The sequence below is a fragment of the Denticeps clupeoides genome, chromosome 4, assembly GCF_900700375.1.
Source record: "Denticeps clupeoides chromosome 4, fDenClu1.1, whole genome shotgun sequence".
Taxonomy (NCBI): Eukaryota; Metazoa; Chordata; class Actinopteri; order Clupeiformes; family Denticipitidae; genus Denticeps; species Denticeps clupeoides.
This window is the reverse complement of record NC_041710.1, coordinates 23,158,286-23,184,539: the sequence shown is the minus strand read 5'-3', so window position 1 is coordinate 23,184,539 and position 26,254 is coordinate 23,158,286. Positions and strand designations below refer to the sequence as shown.

General features: G+C 43.0%; 3 protein-coding genes across 6 annotated transcripts; 2 read left to right on the top strand and 1 right to left on the bottom strand.

The window, feature by feature from the left end:
- The first annotated feature begins 135 nt into the window (after positions 1-135).
- Positions 136-7,267, top strand: adisspa (adipose secreted signaling protein a). 3 transcript variants are annotated; one of them, XM_028975192.1, is made up of 6 exons: positions 152-334; positions 1,459-1,523; positions 1,820-1,956; positions 2,270-2,480; positions 2,791-2,916; positions 3,064-7,267. In XM_028975192.1, the coding sequence occupies exons 2-6, from the start codon at positions 1,505-1,507 to the stop codon at positions 3,159-3,161; spliced, it is 591 nt and encodes a 196-aa protein (XP_028831025.1). In that variant the 5' UTR covers positions 152-334; positions 1,459-1,504; the 3' UTR covers positions 3,162-7,267. The 3 variants fall into 3 exon arrangements, with proteins under 3 accessions (XP_028831026.1, XP_028831025.1, XP_028831027.1); XM_028975194.1 differs by having other exon boundaries at positions 178-334; positions 2,270-2,420; XM_028975193.1 differs by lacking the exons at positions 1,459-1,523; positions 1,820-1,956 and having other exon boundaries at positions 136-334.
- Positions 5,909-17,015, bottom strand: tesk1a (testis associated actin remodelling kinase 1a). 2 transcript variants are annotated; one of them, XM_028975188.1, is made up of 13 exons: positions 16,875-17,015; positions 16,404-16,548; positions 16,092-16,314; positions 13,273-13,394; positions 13,125-13,173; positions 12,845-12,991; positions 11,825-11,907; positions 11,307-11,397; positions 11,096-11,179; positions 10,530-10,616; positions 10,354-10,450; positions 9,368-9,918; positions 8,873-9,191 (listed from the first exon to the last, which is right to left on the bottom strand). In XM_028975188.1, the coding sequence occupies exons 3-13, from the start codon at positions 16,269-16,271 to the stop codon at positions 9,018-9,020; spliced, it is 1,665 nt and encodes a 554-aa protein (XP_028831021.1). In that variant the 5' UTR covers positions 16,272-16,314; positions 16,404-16,548; positions 16,875-17,015; the 3' UTR covers positions 8,873-9,017. The 2 variants fall into 2 exon arrangements, with proteins under 2 accessions (XP_028831020.1, XP_028831021.1); XM_028975187.1 differs by having other exon boundaries at positions 5,909-9,918.
- A 3,564-nt stretch (positions 17,016-20,579) lies between these two features.
- On the top strand, positions 20,580-26,251 carry faah2a (fatty acid amide hydrolase 2a). The gene is made up of 11 exons (XM_028976607.1): positions 20,580-20,794; positions 21,349-21,431; positions 22,451-22,587; positions 22,820-23,029; positions 23,120-23,239; positions 23,321-23,456; positions 23,529-23,646; positions 23,941-24,060; positions 24,216-24,327; positions 24,604-24,792; positions 25,241-26,251. The coding sequence occupies exons 1-11, from the start codon at positions 20,606-20,608 to the stop codon at positions 25,432-25,434; spliced, it is 1,608 nt and encodes a 535-aa protein (XP_028832440.1). The 5' UTR covers positions 20,580-20,605; the 3' UTR covers positions 25,435-26,251.
- Positions 26,252-26,254: the final 3 nt, after the last annotated feature.

Below are 26,254 nucleotides of genomic sequence, written 5' to 3'. Positions count from 1 at the left end.
TTTTTTGATGAATCCAAAACCCGCTCATTAGTGAGTAATTTACTTATTTCGTTTCATTATTCTAAAATGGCATTGGTTTTGAGTGTGAGTCAGTATAATATGTGTAGAAATAAACGTTTCTCATCAGAAACCCTCGAGCCGTCGTGATTTTTGTCGACGCCCAGTCACTTGATGGCGGCAGCCAATGAGCGCGGCGCAGCCCGGTGCGCGGATTGTCGCGTCGACGTCGCCGCGTCCAGCCGGACGGGATGATGGGACCGCGGAGGGATGGTGTCTCCTCGCGTCGGGCTGTGATCGGGCGCTGAGGGAGCGGCAGGTTCGGTTCTGCATGCAGGTACCAGCCGTGTGTGTGTCGCCTGCCCGTGTGTGTGTGTGTGTGTGTGTGTGTGTGTGTGTGTGTGTGTACAGCACAGGTAGACATAACCTTGCAAAGCGCTGTGTCCACACCGTGTTCCGCAGCCCATCGCTAACTTAATAAAAAAAAAAAATCCACCTGGGCGGTGCCATCGGTGACTCGGGCGGGTTCGTGCGTCTTCGGGGAATTCCGTACCTTGCTGCCGTCTTTCATTTCGAATTCGCTGCTCCCACTTCGCGTCCCGTGGCGCTCTGCGTTATTTACAGGGACAGATCTAAACGCATCTGCGGGACTTGGTCTTGGTAGGACAGGACAACACCTCTTGTCGATTCCTTGTCCCTGTAAATGCTGTAAATGTAAATGCTGTGTATGTCCCGCACACCTTCGCTGCTGTTGCATAACCATCTTTTTTTTTAATTATTGTTGCTTCTGTTCTCCATTTCGAGTGGGATTTTGCGGGGATCTCGGACATTTTTTAATTCCGGCCCTGCTCTGCAGCTCGGGTCCACTTAAGCCTCTTTGGTTTTGATGCAAGTGGAGTCATTGTCAGCTGGGCCTGGCGTAATGAGACGGATAAAGTAGGGGGGATTAAGAGGTCAAAGTGCGCATTAGGTCTGTCTCCTAACAACTTCATAATGATCCGGATAATCACATATGAATTAAATGCTCTCGGCCAATTCAATAAAGCTAGGACTAAAGCTACGTTTTTTTTTTTTCAGGTAAATCTGTTTGACCCCAGTTGTATCAGAGATTACGCTCTTGATCCTGATATTTTTGCACAATTTAATTTCTTCAAGCGAATCTATGTATTTAATCAAATGTGCTGTCAGCCTGGTAGCTGTTGGGTACTGTAATTTATTGCTTTATAACCATTGCTGTCCATTCTAAATGATAAGCAACCCAGTCTGTTGCGAGTAGAACTTTCAAAAAGCTGATATTGAGCCCCTACGCCACAAAAAAATTCCCAATAGCCATTGGAAGCATGCTAAAGAACGTGCGAGACAACATAAAAAATATGCTAATGTGAGTTTAGGGGAACAGACCCCCTGGTCAGTGGCACATGTGCACTTTAGTCACTTGTGTTAATTGCTCTTCCATTATAGATGACATCACACTGAGATTGGTCATTAGTCCCAGCCTGACAGTGACATGGCAACAGCGAGGAAGAGTGAGTTTTGTGTTGCCGAATTTGTGGTGCATGTTTGTGATGCCGCCCTCCCACGTGAAAGTTTAGGCCTGTAATAATCCCGGTCGTTGTCTCTCAACGCATGACTCTGGTTAATTGGCTGTGTGACTTATTGTGTAGCTCATAAAGCATATTCACCCAGGCTCAGTGTCTTGTCCCCGTGGTACAACATCCTCACTTTTCCATGTAACCATTCAATCATTATTTCTATGTGATCGGTTCTCCGAAGTGGCCGTGGCTTTTTTCAGTCTGAGAGTTCAGCTCTGTCGTCCCCAAAGGCTCCACGTCCAAAGGTGGAGGAGTGCGTTTCCCTGACGAAGAGGATGCTGCACCCCCTAGTTTTTGCTCAGAGGAAGTGCAGCAGGATCAGGTCATTACTGCCCTCCCGGAGTCGGACGGGAGCTACCTTGTTAAGGTGGGCAGCTGCCTTCAGCTCCAGCACCGTCTTTCACAAGTTCACAAACCACTTCTACTCTTCCTCTCAGGTGTTCTCTCTAGCAAAGGTGAGCATCGTGCTAATAAATACAGACTAATGCAAGGGAAGGTTCCGGAAAAACGTCTTGTTCTTGCTCAACGCCCTACTAATATTTGCCTTTAGAAATGTTGTTGGTTGGAGAACATTGGTAAGAGTCAGTACAGGCCCCCATCCACCAGATGCAGATTGTCTGTGAATATCACTACTTGCCGTACACAGCGTATATGAACAATGTGTGTATTTGTGTTTTCAGGTTGGCTTTTTAAAAAGCCAGCATCGTTATGAGATTGTTTTCACAATCCCACAAGTTCCATCTTTGGGCAAAGACAACTGCCTGTCCCCTGCTCTCAGAACCACTGCTAAACCCCGGCTACGTGCCACCAACATCACTCCTCGGCCGGAAGGTAGGAGCCTTCTGGAGCCGCCATTACGCAAAACTAACCAGGGATATCTGCCTTGCACCGGTAATAAGTATTCACCAAACCACTTTCATCAGTGACACTCTAAAACCCAATCGATATTTCAGCTCCTGTTTCAGACTTTTATTGATCCACAGTGGAATTATAACACTACGGCAAGGTATTTTTAGAACGTTTAACACAATCTGCTCTTAGTCGTTTGCCATGGGATTGCCCAGATCCGCCTAATCCATTTTCATACTATATATACACACACATACATATATTCATGTCATATGAATATGTCACATGCATACTAAACCTGAGCACAGCAGCATGATAAACGGTGCATGTGTGTGTGTGTGTGTGTTTGTAGGTGGCGTTAAAGTGGTGTGTGAGTACACTGCGCAGCAGGAGGGGGTGGTGCAGGAGGAGCTGACACTGGTCAACAGAAGCAGGAGGGATGGGAGCGTGCGTGTCAAAGTTCAGGCCAGGGTAATGGGTGAGTGATGGCCCTGTAGCCTTTCCATATTTACCACCTACATGTTGATGTTATAGTATAGACATCTTAACCTTGAAAGAATGTGAGTTTCATAGCACAACAATTCTGCTCTGTTTTTTTGGGGGTTTTTTTTTTGCTCTGTTGAAGATCGTCACCACGGTACCCCCCAATTAATGGAAGGAGTCCGGTGTATGGGGGCAGAGAAGGAGATCAACACAAAACAAAGTGACCGGAAGAAGATGTGAATGCTGCTTGCGAGGAAATATGGAGCGGAGGACTGAATTGCTAGATATATTCTGCTATCTGTCAGCTTTTTTAACAGCAATACCAGAGCAATATAAGAGCTCTAGCTGAAGCGGCTTCAGAGCACTGCTGTAGGGATTCACAAAAATTCACCAGAAAGTACTTGATAACAAGCTGTCCAGCTGTCAGTTGCACTCCTAAATGCATGCTGATTCATTTCTTCTACCAACTCTTATCATTTTCAAGTTTATTGAACAGTAGTATAGGTAAAGATCTAGTGATGCACTAGATACTGTACTAGTTCTCTTGCTTCTTTAAATCAGTGAAAATGTTTTCCTCTCAACTAAAATAATTGAAATAGATTTCCTATAATGATAAGCTTGTCTAATCATAATAATTCCGGCCCTGATTTTAAATGGACAAGACTAGGGTTAACCAACACAGCATCCTTTGGAACTAATAGTTTTAGATTCAGTTCCCCTCTGAGTGCATACAGATATTCCATCATTACAATACATTTCTATATTATTTCTGAACTCAACAGTAGTGTATACTTATAAAAAGCTCACTAAAAACACATCTTCACATATCTGTAAGATGCAGATTTCCATTGGAATGAGATTCGTTGGTTTCCTATGAATGTGCACTACCTATCTGACAAAAAAACAAGTATATCCTTTAAAAGAGGGGTTGCTTAAACTTCTTCCGTGTCTCACACACAATGTAAATTTGATCAATTTCTTCCTTGTTTAACTTAGTCAAAAAAATCATTTTGAACAGCCCTCCGGAATCATCCCATTAGAAGCAAAAGTGTAAAACAGATTGCATCTGATCACCTCACCAAAACACATGAACATAACTTAACATTAATTAAAAAGCATGAAAGACAACTAGCTAAGTTTTGGCCAGCTAACAAGATGAACTCGTGGCATCAATTTATAGCCTGTTGTATAACCTTGGATTATGCTAATTTACCACAGCTTGGTTGTCACACATGTGTGAAATTACATTTCTTTAATGGCCAGTATTTGTCAGAGCAAAATATATTATGAAGGGAATTTCACACTCTTTGCAACCCTCAATTGATGTTTTCCAAATTAGTCACATTGCAATGTTTCTTCCGTGTGCTTGTATCACCATTTTAGTCTATTGTGAGCTGATGACTGATTATAACCGCACAGATCGTGTGTGAATGTCTACCTGTGGGAATGTATATCACTCTGCAGCCAACAGTGGCCAACAGTGAATAAAATCACTGAATTTAAAATCACTGAACATTGAAATGTTGCCATGATAATCTGTGTGTTGACATTTGAAAGGATTCATTTGTAAATCAAAAGCAACATAATAACATGAATATATATCTGACATAAGTGCCCTTGAAATTTAAAATGACCAGAGCAGGATAATATACACCACCATTAAAAAGTTCAGTCAGTTAGAAATATTATTGTTTTTCCATTAAAAATTAAAAAGAGTTTGAACAGAAAAAATGTAAAAAGATGAATAAAAAGTCAATGATTTATTATGTGCTGATGCTCTAGATACTCCACTAGTGTGTATCTGGCCAGTTTTATGCCAAATGCATCTTTAATCAGTGCAATGTTTTTCAATTTTACTAAAGTAATTGAAAAGGGTTTTCTAATAATGGTTTTTTTAAGTGACAGACTTGGATAAATGAAACCCAATTTCAATTTATCATTACTGAAAATTTCCTCTCTACAGGTGGTAGTAGCCTAGTGGGTAATACACTATCCTATTAACCAGGAGACCCAGGTTCAAACCCCACTTACTACCATTGTGTCCCTGAACAAGACACTTAACCCTGAGTGTGTCCAGGGAGACTGTCCCTCTAACTACTGATGGTAAGTCGCTCTGTATAAGGTCATCTGATGAATGCCATAAATGTATGCAGATATTGTGTATGGAGTGCTACGAGAGCCAAAATGAAATAGATAAATACATTAATTCAATATGACATGCATGATAAAACTGGAAATAAAATCTTATTAATTAAATTGCATGTTTAAATATTTCACAATTTATTTATACAGTTCCATCTATGATCCTCTGGGTTTCCTCTGGGAATTCAGCAGATTGTGCATCAAGGGACAGTCATTCAACTGCAAATTTCTACACCCATATGGTGTGATGCAGGGGACATCACTGGTCTAAAAGCTACATGAGTGCTGTTAGGTTTAACATATGTTAGCCAGTACTAAGAGTTCAAATATGATGCATTGTATGAATATTTCAATTAAGCCTGATGCACTATCCATATAAGATATATAAACTGAACTTTGAATGTCTGGGTTATGTATAAATATTTTGCTTAGAATTTCATTGAAATTGGTAAAAATTTTACATAGCGAGAGGTCACAGTAACCTTCAGGTTTTTAAAATATGTTTTTACTCCCCATTAACTGATTGTACTCACTTTTGTTGCCAGCAGTTTACACATTAATGGCTGTGTATGTTGTTATTTTGAGCAAAATACATTTATACAAGCTGCACTACAAAGTGTCATATCTTCAATGTTGTCCCAAAGAAAGATATAAAAAAATGTTAGGGGGGAACTCACTTTTGTCATTTACTGTATTCATCTATTTAACTTTAGCCCTTGTAGTAATCCATAGTTGTGACCTATTTGATTTCTAACCATTTTACCATCTAAAACAAGCACATTTATACATTTTAACCTTTGGGATTGACTTTCACAAAAAAAGAAGAACACCAAAGACCAAGATAATTAACATTCAGTACTTTTATTGAATATTGAAGCGGTCAGTCCCCAATAATAACAAGAATCAATTATTAACAAGTGCTTTAAAAGGGGATGGAGAAGAGAGGGCTGAGGGGGCCATAGCAAAAACTTGCCAAGAGCAAACTCACACGTGAATATATATAATTTTTATATTAAACTGTCATCATTTGTCAACCAGCTAAATCTCCCCCCTTGTGAGAGTAACTAAACAATCTTTCAGCAGAACCTTCTCTCTTCTTCACTTCATCAGAAATAGCCAAATGTATCAAAGTTTATCAAAAGTGAAGGTGCATCTCAATTTGCATTCCACATCGGTACCACTGATTTGCAATGAGCATAAGTGAGAAAACAGGGTTTGCTGCATCTCAGTCAGCACAAAAATCAAAGCAAAAACAAAAATATTGAGCCATACATCTCATTTCATTACAAACTTTTTGGGGACCAATCAGAAAATACCAAAAATTAAACCAAAAAGCTCCTGCATGGTGAATTAATATCGAGGACGGTTCTAGATATCTATCCACTGTGTTATTTTAAATCACAGTTGATGTGTGTTGAATAGGAGGACTTATTGCATGCTCTGGAATCGTGCCATGAACTTTATTCATTTTGATGTTGTCTTCAGTAAAGTTTATGATGCATTTCCTCACATGCAACATTGGCTGCTTCAGCCAACACCTCCTGATTAACACGTACAAGCAAATGTACAAATACACTACAACTTGTTGGATGGATGGATGGATCAATGGGTGGATGTTTATCATGTCCAGTTCATAGAAAAATTCATGCCGTTACCTAAGAAGTGAGTAAACCATGTCTTGAGGGTCCTTTGTCTGTTTTTGAGGAGTGTGACATTCTTTGATCTTCTTGGCCAAACTTTTGATCAGGTCAAATTCATAAATTATCTCATAAATATATGAACCAAAAAAACAAGACATAATAGCCCTTCATGACCTGATCTTCCCACTTCAATGTGACAATGAACACAGATCCTGGCCATCCACTGTTGGTAATACACACTTTTTTTGTCAAAATTGAGGGTCTCTCTCCTTTCTATCTGACTTATGTCCTGAAACAGCCAAAGGGTCTTATAATGTGCTTTATATCTAGACATTACAAAAGCCTAATACAGGAATTGAACGTGGAATTTAACAAAAAGAGATATGATCATTTTGATTTTGTTACAGTGAGTAAAAAATGAGGGATTAGTGCCAAAAAAAGAATGGGTACGCATTTCACACTGAAATTCTGTAAATTGTTTTGATATCCGGTTCACTCAGTCAATGAGAATTAAGAAAATCTGTGAGGGAAAAAATATAATAATTCAATAAACTTTAAAACTTTGCTGTTGAGAGTAATTTTAAGTTATTTTTTTTTAAATGTCACATGGAAAATATTATTTTGCAGAAGGCAGGGGGAAAATAGAACATTCACAATTTAAAATGTTTTTTTAAACCCATTTTTACTATAGACCTAATTTATATTACAGATTTTCTCAAATCCCAAAAACTTTCCTGTTGGTTTTTTGCATCCTAGAGAAACCACATAATTATGTCACAATCTCGACCCTCTATTATGACTAATTGCAATTAACATATTACAACATTCATTGCAATTTTGATTCATATGCAATGAAAACTACAGCAGTTCATTTCAATGAGCAGTTTGGCGGACCTTTAACATTTTAAAGTCAAGCTAGAAGGGAAAGCAAACCCATAAATGGCAACTGATCAAATCTTTATCCAGTTATCTTTACATCCAAAACCCTCCTGTAGAAGAAGACACACAAAAATGTTCTGCATCTTTTTAAATGGTGAAAAATCCTGGATAAGTGGATTAAAATTGTGTCTAACATTAGTGTGTACCCTGCTTAAATCACCAAATTCAGTGGCCAGGGAGTTTGGGACATTTCCGATGTTCCACTAGGACGCAATACATACACTAAGTACAGTTTGTCCAGCTACAAGCTAAGCAAATTCTCCCTGTGATAATTCAGAGTGCAAGAATTCTCAGAGAGTTTACAAAAACATCAGCAAAATATGTACAACTCAACTCAGGTTTACTTATTGCACTTGTCTGCTAGACATACATATAGAAGTTCCATATCCCCCCTACACACACACACACACACACACACACACACACACACACACACACACAAAAGAAAATCAGTCAGTCACACAAACACAAGTTGTAGCACTGAGGAGGAAGCATACTAAAATAAATAATTTACACACTCACACACAGACACACAAATATACAGAGAGCAGGGTTTCCTAAAGGCTGGGTCACAATGACATCGCAATTGCTGGTTCGCCCATTCAAGATAAAAATGCAGAAACTTGATTTCCTCACTGCGAAAGATAAGGCCCACAGGGAACTGGGTTGCAATGCTGTTTTTAAAGCGAGGTTTTAGGAAACGCTGCTCTACAACACACTTCTAGAATCGACTGCTGGAGGTCTGAAGAGCAGAGGAAGCACCATTTTTAAAAACAAATTTAAAGCTCCTGTTGTCAACGACAGGACATCAATTATCAACCCTAGCCCAAATTTGGCTTCCCATCAGCATACTTCCACTATGCCCAGTATTCAGACAAAGTGTGCACACACACACACACACACACACACACACACACACACCACAAAAATCCCTCACTATGTCACCCAGACATCCCTGATGCTGGGCGCACACTCATTCATACATGAAGGCAATCTGTCAGTATACTACGTTGTAGCTGGCAGCGCCACGAACCATCCTGACCGTGAACGGAATAAATAAAAATGCAGCTGTGCTTACGTCTGCGCCTCTGGGAGGGGCAGGCCGGGTTCACAGGATGTGGTGGGGGGTGCCAGGTCCTTGGCCCCCCGGCAGAGAAGCCCCTTGGTCGCCGTAGCCGCAGCGGCCGCAGCAGAGGCGGCGGCGGCCACGCCGCCCTCCCCTGCTGCAAAGTTCCGGTACAGGCGGCGAGATCGACCCACCTGCCGGGGCCCTGTGGTGCCACGCAGGCACACAGAAGGAAAGCTGAGACCCACCAGACAGCAGCCCGGACAGGAAATGACCTCGTCCTGCGGCTCAGCTGGAAAAGATGCGGGTTCAGGGACCATGGCGCTGCGGTAGCCATTGGTGGCCCCCCAGCCCAGGATTCGGCCCGTGGGTAACGAGCCGTTGTTGTTGTCCAAACGGGGAAGTGGTGGCAGCGAGGGCGGCCCATTGGAGATGGGTAAACCCCATCCATTTGGCTGCAGTGAGTAAGACGAAGAGGAGCAGGAGGAGGAACAGAAGGGGGCACCGAGGAGAGATCTGGACGCTGAAGAGGCAGCTCTAGCTGGCGCTGCATCCGGAGAGCTCGAGCAATCCATGGGCTCAGAAGGACCAACAGCGGTCAGCTTCACATCTTCCTCCTCGCCCCCCTCTTCCTCCTCCTCCTCCTCCTCCTTGAGCCGCTCGAGCAACACCATATCTAGGTCCAGTGCGAGGCCTGAATCATCTCCTCTGTCCGATGTGGACAGTAAGGTCACTGTTGTGCTGTCTTTAACTACCTCTCCTGATGACTCCTTCCCTCCTTCGTCCTCTTCTTCCTCCCCGAAGCTCTGGGCATCCTGCTCACAGGGGACAAGCATGGGACGACCCAGCTCAGGAGTGCAAGGAAGGGACTGGCAGCGTCGAGGTGGACCACGGAACCCCGGGTTTCCCACAGTCAACGGAGGCGAGGAGCAAGGGTCAAGAATCGGGGGAGGGGGCAGGGTGAAGGTCAGGGAGATGACCGACTTGCTGGGCGTATCGAAGAGCTTGATGCGGCCTCCGTTCAGGTCCTGCCGCAGGGAGAAGGGGTTGACGCGGGCTGGGGTGCCTCCCAGACTGGGCGTGGTTGCTCCTGGTGTGGTGAGAGATGATGGTGGCAGCATGTCAGACTGACTCCGGGACAAACGCTGGTCATCGGCACGGCAGGGTGGGCTCTTCCACCGGTATGGGCTGCTGTCATTATCAACAGGTTCTACCACAGGACACACAGAATAAAATCAACTTATACATGTTAAAACATTTATATCCATTTCTAACTTTATATGTTCAAGGTGTCAATTAAGATGATTCACCAATCAAAAGCAGAGGGAGGTAAAAAAAAAAAAAAGAAGAGGGAGGACCTTGTTCTTGGTGTTGCCAGATTGGGCACTTTTGAAAGAAACTGTGAATAGGTATTACGGAACCCAACTGTAAGCATTTAGGTTGTGGCTGAGGTTAAACACTCATCAGACAGTTTTATGTGTGATTTTGGATTATTTTAAGTAAAAAACAATCAAGTATCTGACAACACCGCTTGCAACTTTCTGTATCTGATGTTTTGACGGGGGGTAAGTGGGGTAATTTGCCCTTGCACTAGTGAACAAGCCCCACATCTGTTATAGTGCTTTTAAAGTATTTTTGTACTCACCCAAAACCACTGGCAGCTCACTCTTCTCTCTCTCTCGTTCAATCATCTCCAGATCAGTGACAATATCAGAAAAAGAGGGGCGACTCTCCGCACGCATCTGCCAGGGAGAAAATTATATTCCCTCATTTGCCAGATGATTTTATACGTAGTTACCATTTGTCTAGAGTGACACTTACATTGCAGCAAGCCACTGCTAGATTGAAGAAGGACTGTGGACAGTCCCCAACCATGTGCTCAAAAGCCTCGACGTCCAGTCCAAAATCCTGCACACAACAACGCACAACATTTTAAATCAAAACACTGACAACATTTTGCATTTTATTTGTATCATATTAGAAGTAGATAATCCTTTGAAGGCATTCAGAAGAATTAATGTTAAATTAAATGCAATTTTAACATATTTCACTGTACTTATTGTTCTTGTGATCAAGCCAACTCTGACTAATAACTACACAATATTGGTCAAATAAATATACATTTTTAAATTGTCCATATTCTGACTAATGATTAAAAATATAAAATAAAACTGGAAAAAAAAAAGTTTAATAATTCCAGTTTTCATTTGTCAAGGTGAAAAAAAGGAAACAAAATTTTCCCCTAAAATTTGTGCTTCCACCCTGATATCATAAAACATTACAAATCCACACTGCAGTACCCCAGAACACCAGCAGGAAGAGACATTTGTCTCAAGGACCTGCAGCATTATTCAAAATATTTTAAATAGCAGGCCGAACTGTTTTACCTCTTTACGAGGAAGGATATCTGGATCAGCTTCAATCCTAGCAATGATTTCACACAGGATGATGCCATAGGCAAAAACATCCACCTAAACAAAAAAAAAATTTGATACATAAAAAAACCCCATAATTTTCTCCAATCAGTCACATACATCAATGACAGAGGCTCAGCATTTATTAAAACACTTATTCTGAAAACGTGTATATAGTTTTTACCTTCTCGTTGTACACTTCTCCTCTAAGAACTTCTGGGGCCATCCAGTAGGGGGAACCCACCACTGCAAGAGGTTTCTTCTCCACCCCATCACTGCAAAGAGACAACACAAATGGTCTCTGGATCTGAGCAGAGGCATTACAGCATGTCAAGGCAGCACACCTCCTAAAAACTCTCCCTCAGAAGAGATTTTCCACAGAGCAAATCTGATTTTAACCACTTTCCTGTGACCCAATGTAAAAAATATTCCTGTGCTTTGAATCAAGTTACAGAAGCAGATCAGCGTAATATTATGCTTCCACAAGACAGTTTACAGTCATTTTTAACAGGGTTTACATTTAGCAGAATGTAACTACTAGAATTATAAAATCTTGATCATGTCTTCAAACAGGGAGTGGAGTGATTTATCATCATTATCACAATGCCTCCTAAAATTCACAAATTACCATCAGACCACCTAGTAACAAACAATTTTACTATTTCATTTGTTTAGTCTGGCCTATTCCTCTTATTCACAGACCTGTAATCTGGGATTTTTTCTGCCAGGCCGAAGTCACCAACTACGGCTGTGAAGACCCCATTCTCACAACGCACCAGGCAGTTCTGCAGAAGAAATGAAGCACCACAAATAAGCACCACAAATACTGCCACAACACATCGCCAAACTCATCTTAAAGGTCCCCTAACATGAGACCTTTTTTTTTTGCTTTTATATAGGTATTAGCGTTCCCCTAATACTGTATCTGAAGTCTCTTTCCAAAATTCAGCCATGGTGAAAAATTACAGCGACTGGGACATGCCGTTTCACCGTCTGTAAGTTACCGTCTGACAAGCTAGGCCTTATCATGGCTCTTAGTTTTGTAAACTCAAAATCTATAAAAATCGAACGAGAATTGCTGGTGTCTTTCTCTTGTAAGTCGCTTTGGATAAAAGTGACTTACAAGAGGATCTGCTAAGTAAAGTAAAGTAAATGGTAAGTGCGGCCTATAGAATTTAGCGGGCATTCTCAGAAATGCCATCATCAACGGCATTCTCCAACCACAATGTTTGGTGTAGACAGGAAGTCATGTCTGACTTTTCCAGAAAAAATTTTATTAACCCACTGGTTCTTCAGAGTCTTGCGTGACGGACCTTAAAAAATACATTTGTGCTCATTTTAACATCCAATCACAGAGCAACCGCAATACTTTGTATGTTTGGAAGCCATGACTGTCGGTGGATATAATGTTTTAGGGGAGGGCTAGGAAATCCCCCAGGAGCAACTTAGGGGTAAGTGTCTTGCTCAGGGACACAATGGTAGTAAGTGGGATTTGAACCTGGGCCTTCTGGTTAATAGGCGAGTGTGTTACCCACTAGGATACTACCACCCTTCCCCTGCCACTCTCTGAGCAGAATGGCCAAAGCACTCTTTATACTTTTCACCATTTCTAGCCACTGAAGGACCATAACAGGCTAGGGGAACTCGTATTAATGTTAAATAATCTAATAGAGTGAAATTTTCATAATAGGGGACCTTTACAATAAACACGCGTTCTTGTACCTTGGAAGTAAGGTCTCGATGGAAGATGCCTTTGCTGTGGAGGTACTGCAGCCCCCCAGCAATGTCCAAAGACAGGCCTATCCTTACAGACCATGAGAGGTACACGTCACTGTCCAGCAGCTGCTCCAGATTCCCACCGTTGATGTACTGAAACCCGAATGAAAGTCACGGTCAGATGATGCAAACTCATCACAGATCAGCTCGAAAGAATAATTTGGCTATTTTGATGCTGTCTGTGGTGCAGTAACGCAGGCGACGTCTCAGCTCTGAGAAAACTAACCTCTGTAAGGGCATGGAGCTGACCCTCGTGAACACACACACCCAAAAACCTGACAGAGATGGAGAGCAAGTGCGAAATTAGGGGTTAGCCCCAGTTTAAAGTAAGTTGCTGAAATTATATTGTGTTTGTGTGTGTCTACAGCAGATACCTGAGAATGTTGGGGTGACAGAGGCGGTTCATGAGCTGCACCTCGCGCAGCATGTTGGCCTTGTTGCTGGCCAGTGTGTTCATCTTCAGAGCCATCACCTGCCCTGTGATCCTGTGCTGAACCTGCTCACACACACACACACACACACACACACACACACACACACACACACACACACACACACACACACACACACACAGAGAGTAAAAGCATTTGATTAAAAATCAAAGCAAAGAGAATAAAGAGAATAAAGACCGGACCCCATGCATTTACATTTCGTAACCTACAGATATCTCAGCACAGTAAATCAGAGCAGATGGATTTGTGTGTGAAAGAGAACCACAAGGAGCAAAATTAGAGCTGAATATTTTATTAGAGGCAGATATTTTTTTAACAAAACCCCCGACAGCTTCGACAGCCTATTACAGTAGTGTTTACCTCCAGACTCACAGTACTGGACATAATTACAGTGTGTTTATGGATATACGCAATACAGCAGAATTATATAATATACGGACCATCAGGAACATGTAGCCAAGGGTGTTCTGTGTTTCATAATAATACCAAAGCTGAGGAAATAAAAAAACAAAAACCCTCAGAAGTTGCTAACATGTTGGGGCTTTGAGTCTCCCGCTTGATGTTTTTGCAGCTATCCAAACAAGGCCATTAAACGTGCATGTGTCGTAACTTGCCTGTGAATTCCGCACATTTTCCCTTTGTGTGAGTGTACCTGGAGTCTTCAACACACTTTGTCGCGTATTAATAGCCACCCTGCCCTAATAGGCTTTCTGGATTTCCCATCATTCCAAGAGACCTGCAGGAATCCAGGACAGAGTCACCGTGATGTTGCCAATGGATCCCAGTCTACATTACATATACAGAATCTCGCATATGTTGCTTTGGCAGGATTTGTAAAAGTGGAATTCTGACTCAAGCTGCTCAACTGTGGGGTCAATTGATCACTAGTCCAATTGATAGATGCCAAGAATGAGGCCTAAACCGAGAGAGCAAGTCATTTTCCATGGATTCCCTACAAAACCATGACAGTGCAATACATCGGGCGAACTAAATTGCTTATTGGAACCATAAACCTTCAACTTCCTCAGCTAGCACACTGACACTGTACAAAACTGACACGGTCACTTCTTATAACTTCTAAAAGTGAATCGGAATCGATTATTCCTAATTACAATACAACTGCGATCCATACAGGCCTACGGGTGAAAACGGATGTTTTCACCCGTACGGATGTTTTTTGTTTTTTTTTTTTTTTAATAAGGTTACCTCTAGATGAAATGACTAAATAAAGGATAAATGGGGTGGTTTACAGATGAATCATCAGCATGAAAATGACTCAGTCAGCTTCATATCTAAAGCAAACTGCGCATACAAACAGGGAGGGCAACACTGTGTTTGGCCAGCGCAGACAATGACGCCTTTCAACCATCAAGGTTACTTTCCAACCGTAGGAAAGATCAACTGCATTCTACCTGTAGCTAATCACAAAAATTCTAAAAAATATATTCATTATAAATGCGCGACTCCAACACATGCCACATGCTGCAACAAGGCACGCCAATGTCCCCAGAACACTTTTCTCGGCATTAAACCTGCACGTGAATGTAAAAGTGATCACGCCTTCAGCCAAAGGTCCAGGGAAGAGATATGAAAGGACTGAGATGATCTAAACACCACCGATAATCTGCCCTCTTTCATCTGATAAAAAAAAAACAACCTAATGTTCTTGCTCTGCTTTTATTATTCTTACACAAGCACCATGGTGGCAGAATTATTTATGAAGATGATCTCGATTTTCACAGCTTGACAGCAGAAACACTCGTATATCAGTATAACACCTGCCATTGTACAGCAAACACAACAACAAAGGAAGAAAGAAAATAAAACCTCTTTCATTAAACTCCTAAAACCACTGGGTTACTCCAAAAAAAAAAAAAAAAGTACCCACTTCTCCAGCTCACCAAAACTCCCCTTCCTGAAAGGGTAGAAAGTGAAAGTGACTTATTTGCAGCAGAGCTGAATAGTGTAACCGTGCATGCCGCCTTAACAGCGTATATCTGAAACTGGACTTCTTTCTTTACGGTAGAGACGTTTCGTTCTGCATCCACAGAACTTTGTCAATCAGATTTCAACTTTCAGACAAATTCCCCTGGATGACTGAGAATCTTCACACACACTTAACAGTACATACCGTCCTAACAGCAATGTTACTACACAGCAGCACCAAAGCAGTACAAGCCACAAATACTTACATGTACGTAACATCAGTTATTTATTATTTTATTACCCTTCTACATAAAAAGTAATCACTATGTACATTATATGTCTTGACAAAACAATAAAACAGCATGTCCATGAATAGTAATAATTAGGTTATTATAACACACGCGCGAAATTGGTAATAACATAACACACAGTAGAATTCAGAGCCTCACACACACACAGGTGCCCAGTGTGAAGTCAAGACTGCTTAGGCCTGCCCTGTAAGCTCCTTACACTGATGAACAGGGCCAGACCGTCACCGTCCAGACAGATTTCTCTCTCATACACACACACCCATGTGCCCGCCTATAACCATCTCGGCACGCGTAATACTCCGCTGTGCTTCTCAGTGGCCAGGATGGGCGGGCAGCATGTTCCCTGCGGATCTCCTCCGCTGACCAGGAGCCGGAGCTCCAGGCCTGCTGGACAGGAGGCGTCTTAAGCTCTTGAGCCTCTTCAAGAACTCACGTCCACTCACCCCCTCCCTCCAGAGGCCAGGCTCGGCACTGACCCCCACACACATCACCAGCAGACGTTACCTTGAACACCTCGGAGAAGAAGCCCGAGCCGATCTTCTCGCAGAAGAAGTCGTCGATCCGCGCCAGGCTGGACACGGCGCTGCGCAGCGCGCGGTACGAGGAGGGCCGGATCCGGTTCGGGCCGTGGAGCCCGTGGACCGGGGGCTCGCAGGGCTCCTGGTCCGCCTCATCGTGATCCATGACGCTTGCACCGTGCAAGGGGCAGCCGGCGCGCCGATAAGCCCTATTGTTACAGAATAACTTAGGGCCTCGCCTGGCGGAAGGATTAAGACCTTCAGCAGAATAAGATCAAATTCGAGTTGAAAAGCTCGCCTCCTTATCGCGGGCCCACTGGACACGGAAGCGCGGCTGAAAACGTCCCACGTCGGTCCGGCACGGCCGCTTCAGCAGTCCGCCGGCCCGTTAACCACCGGCTGCCATCCCTGCGCTCCTCCGCCCGGTCCGGACACCTTTCCGCCTGGAAAATAAATACCCACAAACACGCGGGTTAAAACCCAATCCGTCCAACGAACACGCCTTTTAATACGCAGCGGTCCTCGGGCCGCGCTGCAAGCTGGCCGCGGGTTCAAGGCCCCTCGTGGACCGGGCACCGGCGCCGGCCGCACCATCCAGCCCCGCGTGGGTGCCAAGGTTGCGGCGCTGCGCCATCCTCCTCCTTTCCGCGTAAAACGAGAGTAGCTGCCCTCTCGTGATTATTTTCGGAGGTGTGCTGATGTGACGGGCGCTTCGTTTCCTAGCGGCGCGCAGAGTAAAAAAAAATGCCACACGATCTCACGTGCTTACCAGGAGCAAACGCGGGGACGCCGAGGGACTTCCGCATCGTGATTTTCTCGCGTTTTCCGTCGCGGTCCGGTCAACCTTGGTCGCCGCGTTGCGCCGCGTCGCTCCCGGCGGTGGCGGCCGCGCTCCTCCTGGCCATGACAGAGCCTCGGAGCCGCTCGGCAGCGTCGCTCCTCATTGGTTTAAAGCGGGGGCGGGGAGTCGCGGGGCTCCGCCCACACCCGGCGCTGGCGTGCCCCTGACACGCTTCCCCCCCCCCCGTACCCACTGGCAACGCGGGGACGCCGTCGAGGCGATGACAAAGCCCACCGAGCCCGCCGCAGTGGAGGGGGAAAGGGGGCTCGACCACGACGATCCTACCCACAAGTCCCCGCGGCCCCACCTGTAGGGGGAGTTCATTACACGCTGCTGCTGGTACTGATGATCCAGTCCAGCTGGTGTGTGTAATGAATATTTATATATATATATATATATATATGGCCTGAAACATGATATATGGCCTAATACATGAAATAAATGTAAATACTAAAAAAACTATATACTATACTAGTGTGAATTTGACTCTTTAGCAACTTCTTTAACAAACACAGCATTCCATTAGAGCTTTACACTGATTGTTGCTGATAAAGTTATTCTCTACATGTTTGCAGATATATATATATATATATATACACTTGTCAAAAAAATAAATAAAAGGAACAAAAGTAAGACATCCTAAATCTGAATGAATCAAACGTTCTTAGTAAATGCTTTGCATAGTTCTTAAAATAGTTGAATGTGCTGGCAACAAAAATGACACAAAAATTGTTGATGAAAATCAAATTTATCAACCCATGGAGGTCTGGATTTGGAGTCACAAATCCAACTTTTATGTAATGTCCTTAAAACAAATCAAAATGAGGCTCATTAGTGTGCGTGAACTCCACTATCCTGTATGACCTCCCTACAATGCCTGAGCATGCTCCTGATGAGGAGGCAGATGGTCTCCTAAGGGATCTTCTCCCAGACCTGGACTAAAACATCCGCCTACTCCTGGACAGACTGTGGTGCAACGTAGCATTAGTGGATGGAATGAGACATGATGCATTAGGTCTTGCGTTAGGAGTAACCCACAGCCAACCGCACCAGCATATTTACCTCATGTGGGGCCTGAAGATCTCATCTCGGTACCTAATGGCAGTCAGGCTACCCGTTCATGCCAAACCGTTCATGCAGGTGGTTGCTGCAGGCAGCAGAATGTTCTCCATGGCCTCTCCAGACTCTGACACGTGCTGAGTGTGAATGTTTTTATCTGTGAAGATCACAGTCCGCTAGTGGTGAATTTTCCAATCTTAGTGTTCTCTGGCAAATGCCAAATGTGCTGTAAGCACAACCCCCACCTGTGGACGTTGGGCCATCATACCACCCTCATGGAGCCTGTTTCTGACTGAGCAGACACAAGCACATTTATAGCCTGCTGGAGGTCATTTTGCAGGGCTCTGGCAGCGCTCCTCCTGTTCCTCCTCGTACAAAGGCGGTGGTAGCGCCTCCATGCTCTGGACACTATGCTGACAGACACAGCAAATCTTCTTGCCACAGCTCGCATTTATGTGCCATCATGAAAGTGAAGTGATTGTCATCATGATACACAGCAAGCACAGCACACAGTGACACAATGAAATGTGTCCTATGCTTTTAACCATCTCGCTTAGTGAGCAGTGGGCAGCCACAACAGGCACCCGGGGAGCAGTGTGTGGGGACGGTGCTTTGCTCAGTGGCAACATTGTCAATCAGTGTTGCTTCCTAAGTGGAAGTTTGATTTCACAGAATTATAATAGACTTGGAGTAACATTGTGTTGTTTAAAGCTTTCTTTTGAGCAGAATGCATTGTGCATGGATGGGCAAAATGTGGTGAAAGGCTAATTGATCAATTGTGGACAGATTCAGCAGTCTGATGGTCTGGTGGATGGACTCTCAGAAACTACATTTGAAATATTTCAGATTGTTGGACACTTCTGGGTTAGAAACGGTAAAAGGAAGCATCCGGTGGTTTAGTGCTGGGTCCAATCAACCATTGAATCAGTTTTGTAATGGCCTAATAATTGATGTCAGGGAACAGGCACTAAACAGAAGGGTTGTTAAAAACACATATACAAATCAGCATTTGCATGTGTGACTAGACCACACACAACTTGTACATAAAGTTGTACATGTAACCTCAACGGGGTCTGGCGACCTCTAGAGGGCTTGTGGAAGTACTGCATAGGGTCTGCCAAGTTTCTTGTAGGTGTCCAAAGTGTACACTAAAACACTCACTCGCTTACTATCCATAACTGCTTTGTCCTGTTACTGCCTGGGATGTTGGGCCTAGGGTGAAGATTCACCCAGGGTGCACACACACCATTCCCTTACACACTCACACCTACAGACAATTCAGAGGTGCAAGTTGGTCTAATGTGCATGACGTTTGGATGGCGGGAGACCCGTGTTAACACTGGAGAGCATGCAAACTCTCTGAGCCAGGTTTGAAACTCACAACCTCTGAGGTGTGAGGCCAGATCACTAACTGCCATGCCACCATGCAGCCTCACTGTTTTATTATATAATACATTTTTCAGAATGTTTTTATTAAATTTACATTTACATTTACATTTACAGCGTTTATCAGACGCCCTTATCCAGAGCGACTTACAATCAGTAGTTACAGGGACAGTCCCCCCTGGAGCAACTTAGGGTTAAGTGTATTGCTCAGGGACACAATGGTAGTACCACCCTGTAAATGTTTTTCAAAGTATAGGCAAAATGACATAACAAATAAAAGACACCAACAAACCCACAAACAGATATTGGCCTCTTGAGGGTAATATCCTGTATCTGGCAAGACAGATAGGGGCTTTGTCCCATTAGCTTGGTGACTGATCTAATTACGTCTAATGTCAAGCAGACCAGAATATCTGTGTGCTTTGCATTTCATGTTGGCAACTGTGGTTGGTGCGGATGTACTGAATGAAACACCCTATTTTATGGTTATTTTATTGTCAAAGTGCAGCACCTGCAATAATTGTCTCACTTTGTTTTATTTGTTCCTCAATCTCATGTCATGTTTCATCAAGCGAATAAAACTGACCTGTTTCAGATGGCCAATGGTCTGAGGTTTTCTGGTTGTGCTAATTCAGTTCATCCTCACATATAGACAATAAGAGTAACAGAATAAAAAGCCCATGTCTGCAAGGGCCTGATATGAGGTGAAAGTAAGTCGAGTGAAGTAAAGTTTATTTATGTAGAGTAAGGTGCAGGGCTGAGCAGGGGCGCCAGGTGGTTGGCCTGCGGCTAAGAAAACAGACCCATAATCAGATGGTTGCTGGTTCGAGTCCCCACAGACCTTTTCGTTGCTGCTCACTGCTCACCACGGGTGATGGTTAAAAGAGGCGGACACATTTCATTGTGTCACCGTGTGCTGTGCTGCAGTGTTTCACAATCACTTCACTTTTCAAATGTTTCACCGTGAACCGTCTGAATACTGTATGTAAACACCATAGGTTGTGTGTTGAAATCAAGGATCTTGTAGAGAATCATCACTTCCCAATCGTAGTACAGCGTTTTTATACGCGGGCCTTCAATGGAAATATCAATAATCAAGTAAACTCAGAACTCAGATCAGATGAACTCGAGCAATGAAAGTCAGTTTCGACAGTAAAACAGCCTCTGCGCGGTGCATGCTGGGGATGAGGAAGTCGCTCTTATGTCCGTACAGAATGGCGCTGAATCGGCTTGAGCGGCTCCTAGCCTGGGCTCTGCGCGGGTTCATGGGGATGCTCTTCACCATTTTCAAGATGATCGCCGCCGTACGAGAGCCTGAGCGGTCTGCGCGACTCCCACCAATCACCAACCCTCTCCTGAAGGTCCCCGCGATGCGGCTCGCTCGGATGATCCGGCGCAGAGAGGTGGGAGAGAGGTTTATTTTATTTTAAATAACCACAGCCACGTATATATTTAGAGAGTGTTCTGTATAACCTGTGTTAATTAGCAGACAACTTAGTTTAGCGGCTCAGTGAAATAGTTGGCGCTTAAAGGATACAGCAAGTTGACAGTTTCGGGGGATTCTGGGAGATGTAGTTCAACACATCATAGACCTGCACATGGTCTTTTTCCATTATTATTTTTATTATTCTCGTTAACGCAATTACTGTGAAACCTATGAATGTTTACTCGAAGTTGTCTTTAGTACAGCTTCCAGAGACGATGAGTGTTTTTGACAATGGTGGCACAGTGCCACATTTGCCCGGAATGTTCCTGAGCTGTTCAAAGGTCACGAACACCAGGCAATGTTACACTTCTCAGAGACACCTCTTGTTCCCTCTGCATGCTTTCATGCATTTATTTATGTGCTGATGCATTTTTAAACATAAACAAATAGCTTTAACAGAGCATTCTAATGTGAAGTAATGTGTGCATTAATGTAAAGGGTCAAAAAGTCTATGTGTGTCTGCCTCCCCAGGTGACAAGTGTAGAGGTGGTGCAGGCCTACATTGACCGAATTCAAGAAGTCAACCCACTAATCAATGCTATGGTTAAAGATAGGTCTGTATATGTATGTACAGCAGGACAAAAAGTATTTGGCAGCCACTGATTAAGCAAGTTGTCTGACTTAAAAAGATGAGAGAGGTCTGTAATTTTCATCATATGTACAGGAAATCACACTATATGATTTTTAAATGGTTCAAGTATTTAGCACCTACAAACAAGCAAGAATTCTGACCCTCATAGACATGTTAACTATTCTTTAAGAAGCTCATATATCCTCCCAATTATGGGTATTCTGGGGCTCCATGCATGATCTCACTTTGTGGGGTAGAAATTATTTTGAGAATGGTGAGGAAACAGCCCAGAACTACACAGGGAGAACTGGTCAATGACCTGAAAAGAGCTGGGACCACAGTAACAAAGGTTACTATTAGTAGCACCCTACGTCACATGATGGGGCCATGTATTATGAGATGTCAGGCAAAACCCCCTTCCATCAGTGAGAACATTGAATATGAAACGTGGCTGGATGTTCCAGCATGACAATGATCCCAAACTCACAGCCCGGGTAACAAAGGACTGGTTATGTAAAAAGCATTACCAGATTCTGGATTGGCCTAGCCAGTCTCCAGACCTCAATCCAGTAGAGAATCTGTGTCCAGCGACATGGAAGAATGGGCCAAAATACCAGCTACAGTGTGTGCAAACCTGGTAAAGACCTACAGGAAACGTTTGACCTCTGTCATTGCCAAATAAGGTTACATACTAAGGTTAACTATTACTATTGCCCCAATACTTATTTTCTGCACCATTATTTTTACATTCTGTCTCACAGTTGGAGAGCACCTATGATGAAAATGACAGACTTCAGTCATTTTTTTAAGTGGTACAACTTGCACAATATGTGGCTGCCAAATACTTTTTTTGCCCCACTGTATATGTGAATATTTACATATTTGTGTGTGTGTGTGTGCGGGAGAGAGTTTGTTGACTTTTTGCACAATTTGAATTGCCATTTTAGAATATAAGTATGCAAATATCTAGAGAATATTTAAAGCAATGTTTGTCTGTCTCAGGTTTTCTGCAGCATTGCAGGAGGCTGTTCAGGTGGATAAGCTCATTGAGGAAGAGACTGGAGGAGAAGACGTGTTGGAGGACAGACTTCCTCTGTTAGGTGTTCCTATCACTGTCAAAGAGTCCTTTTGCTTACAGGGTAATCAGTATATTACATTTTATATGATTGGCTATTTTATGTTTATGCAATACTTGCATGCAGTCCAAAGTGCAAGGTTCAGAAGAACGTAAAAAAACAAGTATGATCATTCGAACAGATAAAAGTTAGGATGTTTTCACCCCCATCCTAATTTATGGGGTAAATAAGAATTGTTTTAATGAATTACTTAAAATTACTTTTAAGTGCTGAAAGTCCCACCTTTTCTTTCAAGGTATGCCGAACTCCACAGGGCTGATCTCAAGGAAAGGACTGATTTCCACAAACGATGCCCCTAGTGTGGCCCTTTTGAAGCGGGCAGGGGGTATTCCGCTGGGTGTGACAAACTGCAGTGAGCTCTGCATGTGGCTGGAATCCCACAACAACATCTATGGCATCACATGTAACCCGTATGACTTTGGCAGGATAGCAGGAGGCAGCTCGGGTCAGTAATGCCACTGTTATTAATTAGCATTTGTACTAATTTTCTCATTTTGACTGTCCATTTCTCATACTATTATTTTTGGTCTATCAGGAGGTGAAGGCAGCATATTGGGGGCAGGGGCTTCGGTGATTGGAGTGGGGTCTGATATTGGGGGCAGCATCCGTATGCCTTGTTTTTTCAATGGAATCTTTGGACACAAACCTACCCCAGGCGAGTAAACAATTTTTTTTTTTTATTATGGAAATGAGTAAATATTGTATAATTATATTTATATTCATGCATGTGATATAGGCATTGTCTCAAACGAGGGCCAGCACCCACCACCCTCAGGACAACAGCCAGGCTTCATCAGCACAGGCCCTATGTGCCGCTATGCTGAAGATCTGCTGCCAATGCTGAAAATCATGGCAGGTCCTAATGCCGAGAGGTAGTTGGACCAACAACCTGTGCAAACCATGGCCAATATTGGCATAAATAAAACCACATTCACTTTCTGTAGGTTGCCTCTGTCATCTGAAGTGGATCTAAAGAGACTGAAGTTCTTCTCCATTCCACATGATAATGGTTCTGCTCTTGTTTCACCCGTGGATTCACAGCTGCTGCAGGCTCAGAGGAGGGTACGACTAGCTGGCTGGTGGACTGTGTAGGGTTTTTGTGTCATCAACTTGAAATCAAGTGAATGGCCATGTTACAGAAGGCGTGGCGGTTAGCAAAGTGTCCTCACACTTCCAAGGTTGTGAGTTCCCTGTTCAGAGTTTACATGCTCTCTCCATGTTTGTGCCTGGACAGTGAGTGAGTGAGTGAGAGGGCCATGTCACATACAACAGTTCCAGCTGCATTCAAAATGCGTCTGACTTACATTAAATACTGTATTAAATAGGCGATTCATTATGCATTCAAACCATCTGCAGGTAGTGGAGAAACTGGAGGCGGACCTGGGAGTCGAAGTTCAGGAGCTGCGTCTACCACAGCTCAAACACTCCTTCCAGATATGGGGAATGATGATGTCCTCACCAGACAAAGATGGAAAGGTCTGTGTGCTCAGACTGATAAATAGCCTTTAATGTGGGTACAGTCCAGATGTAGCATGTTCTAATTCTTTCACCCAACATTAAGCCTTTGTATTTTTTACACTGCTGTTTTGTTTCATAGCACATTGATTCCTTTTTGTATGTATATGTAACAGCCACCCACAACGTTTGCTGAGCTAATGGCTGACAATGGCAACAAGGTGTGGCCTCTGTGGGAGCTGTTCAAATGGGTATTTAGATGCTCCTCTCACACCCTGGCTGCCATAGGTAAGTTTGTGTGTGTGTGTTTGCAATGACACATAAGGAATATAAATATAGTATTTAAAATGCTATTGCTTAGATGAATCAGATTGAGACTAATCTAAAGAGGGCAGAGCATGAGCTACAATGGAAAAATACAGATCCTTTGTTGAAAATGCTATTAATTGAGACTAGTGATTGCTCTAGAAACTATATATATTTAAAAAAAACAGCACCACTGTAGATTTTTTAAAATAAATATAATTCTTCATAGGTTTGCTTATCATGTCTAATTTTTGTTAGGCCTGGCTGTAGCTGAAATGCTGCAGAGCAACAAGCCCTCACCCTTCATCCTGCAGCAGAAGGAGTCACTGCAGAAAGAGATAGAAGAGCTGTTGGGAACAAATGGGGTTCTTCTGTACCCCTCCCACCCCCATCTGGCCCCAAAGCATCACCATCCTCTTTTCACCCCATTCAACTTCTCTTACACAGGTATGTATGCTTTTTTGTCTAATTAAATTATATTGGTTCAATCTAAATGTTACTCAGTCATCCTCATATCCAAGGACAAATAAGGTAATTATTGTGGAATTATTATCCAGTGTTTGTGTTCATAATACTCATACCCATAGGAACGCAGGCAACTAAGATGGTTGGTAGTAGCCTATTGGGTAACACGCTCTCCTATGAACCAGAAGACCCAGGTTCAAATCCCACTTACTACCATTGTGTCCCTGAGCAAGACCTTTAACCCTAAGTTGCTCCAGGGGGGGACTGTCCCTGTAACTACTAGTAAATAAGTTGCTCTGGATAAAGGCGTCTGATAAATGCTGTAAATGTCTAAGAGACTGTACTTTTAAGATGACTGTTTGCTCTCCTATATTCTACCCCTTTATGCATATTTTATTTCTTAATTTTATTTCTTAAAATTGTTTCCCAGCCATCTTCAACATCCTGGGCCTGCCTGTAAGCCAGTGTCCAGTGGGCCTAAGCTTTGAGGGTTTACCTCTAGGTGTGCAGGTGGTCGCTGGGAAGATGCAGGATCATCTCTGCTTGGCCACTGCTCAGTTCCTTGAGAAAGCTTTTGGTGGCTGGAGAGAACCCGGGTCCTCAGAAGCGTCTAAAACTACATAACCTAGCAGCCATTGTGCCTCAGCCATGCATAATGACCGATAGTTGTAGCCACAAACTGTGATGTCACTTGGAAAAACAGAAAAGGAGGGGATTGTGGAGATCTGAATACTGGACTTATAAATGAATACAATATAAAGATAGCTTGCCATTAAAGCATTCAGCTAGGGATATTTTAAGTACCAAAAACAACATTAGAGTAACATGTAGTTAAATCATGATGATATACTATTCTATTCATAATATATGTTTATTTGATATGGTGTATTGTATAAAAAGTGTTACGTACATTCGAAAACAGTATTGATATCTAAGGTGCATACTTTTTAGTGCTTCATTTAGATACATGTTTTATTCAGCGACTGTCATACACCATTTCATTTTTAAACAATTGCAGTCTGGTGAAGTTTTTTTTTTTTTAATTTAAAGAAAAAAATACTTACATCATTAAGTTCAATTTAATTTAACCCCTGCACTAATAGTCTCTTTTAAATTAGGTGCCTCTTTTCAAATTAGAATGTACAAAACCACATTTTTTTTCGTTTCAGGTGAGATTTCATAATACAGCTACTGTTGTTTCTTGATCGCTGCATGTCTACACATTCAACATGCTGTATTCTGTTGGACAACTTAATATAATATGCTGTGTATGCCTTTTTCTTCATCGCCTTAAAATCTTCTTGACCTTTTTAGAACTGGATAGTTGGTGACTGGATTGCGTGCTTGTTTTCTGTAATCGTAATGTGAGAACATTGATTCCTGTTTTGCTTTTAGTTTATACAGTAATTTGCCAAAGGAATTAAAATAGTTTATGCAGTAACTA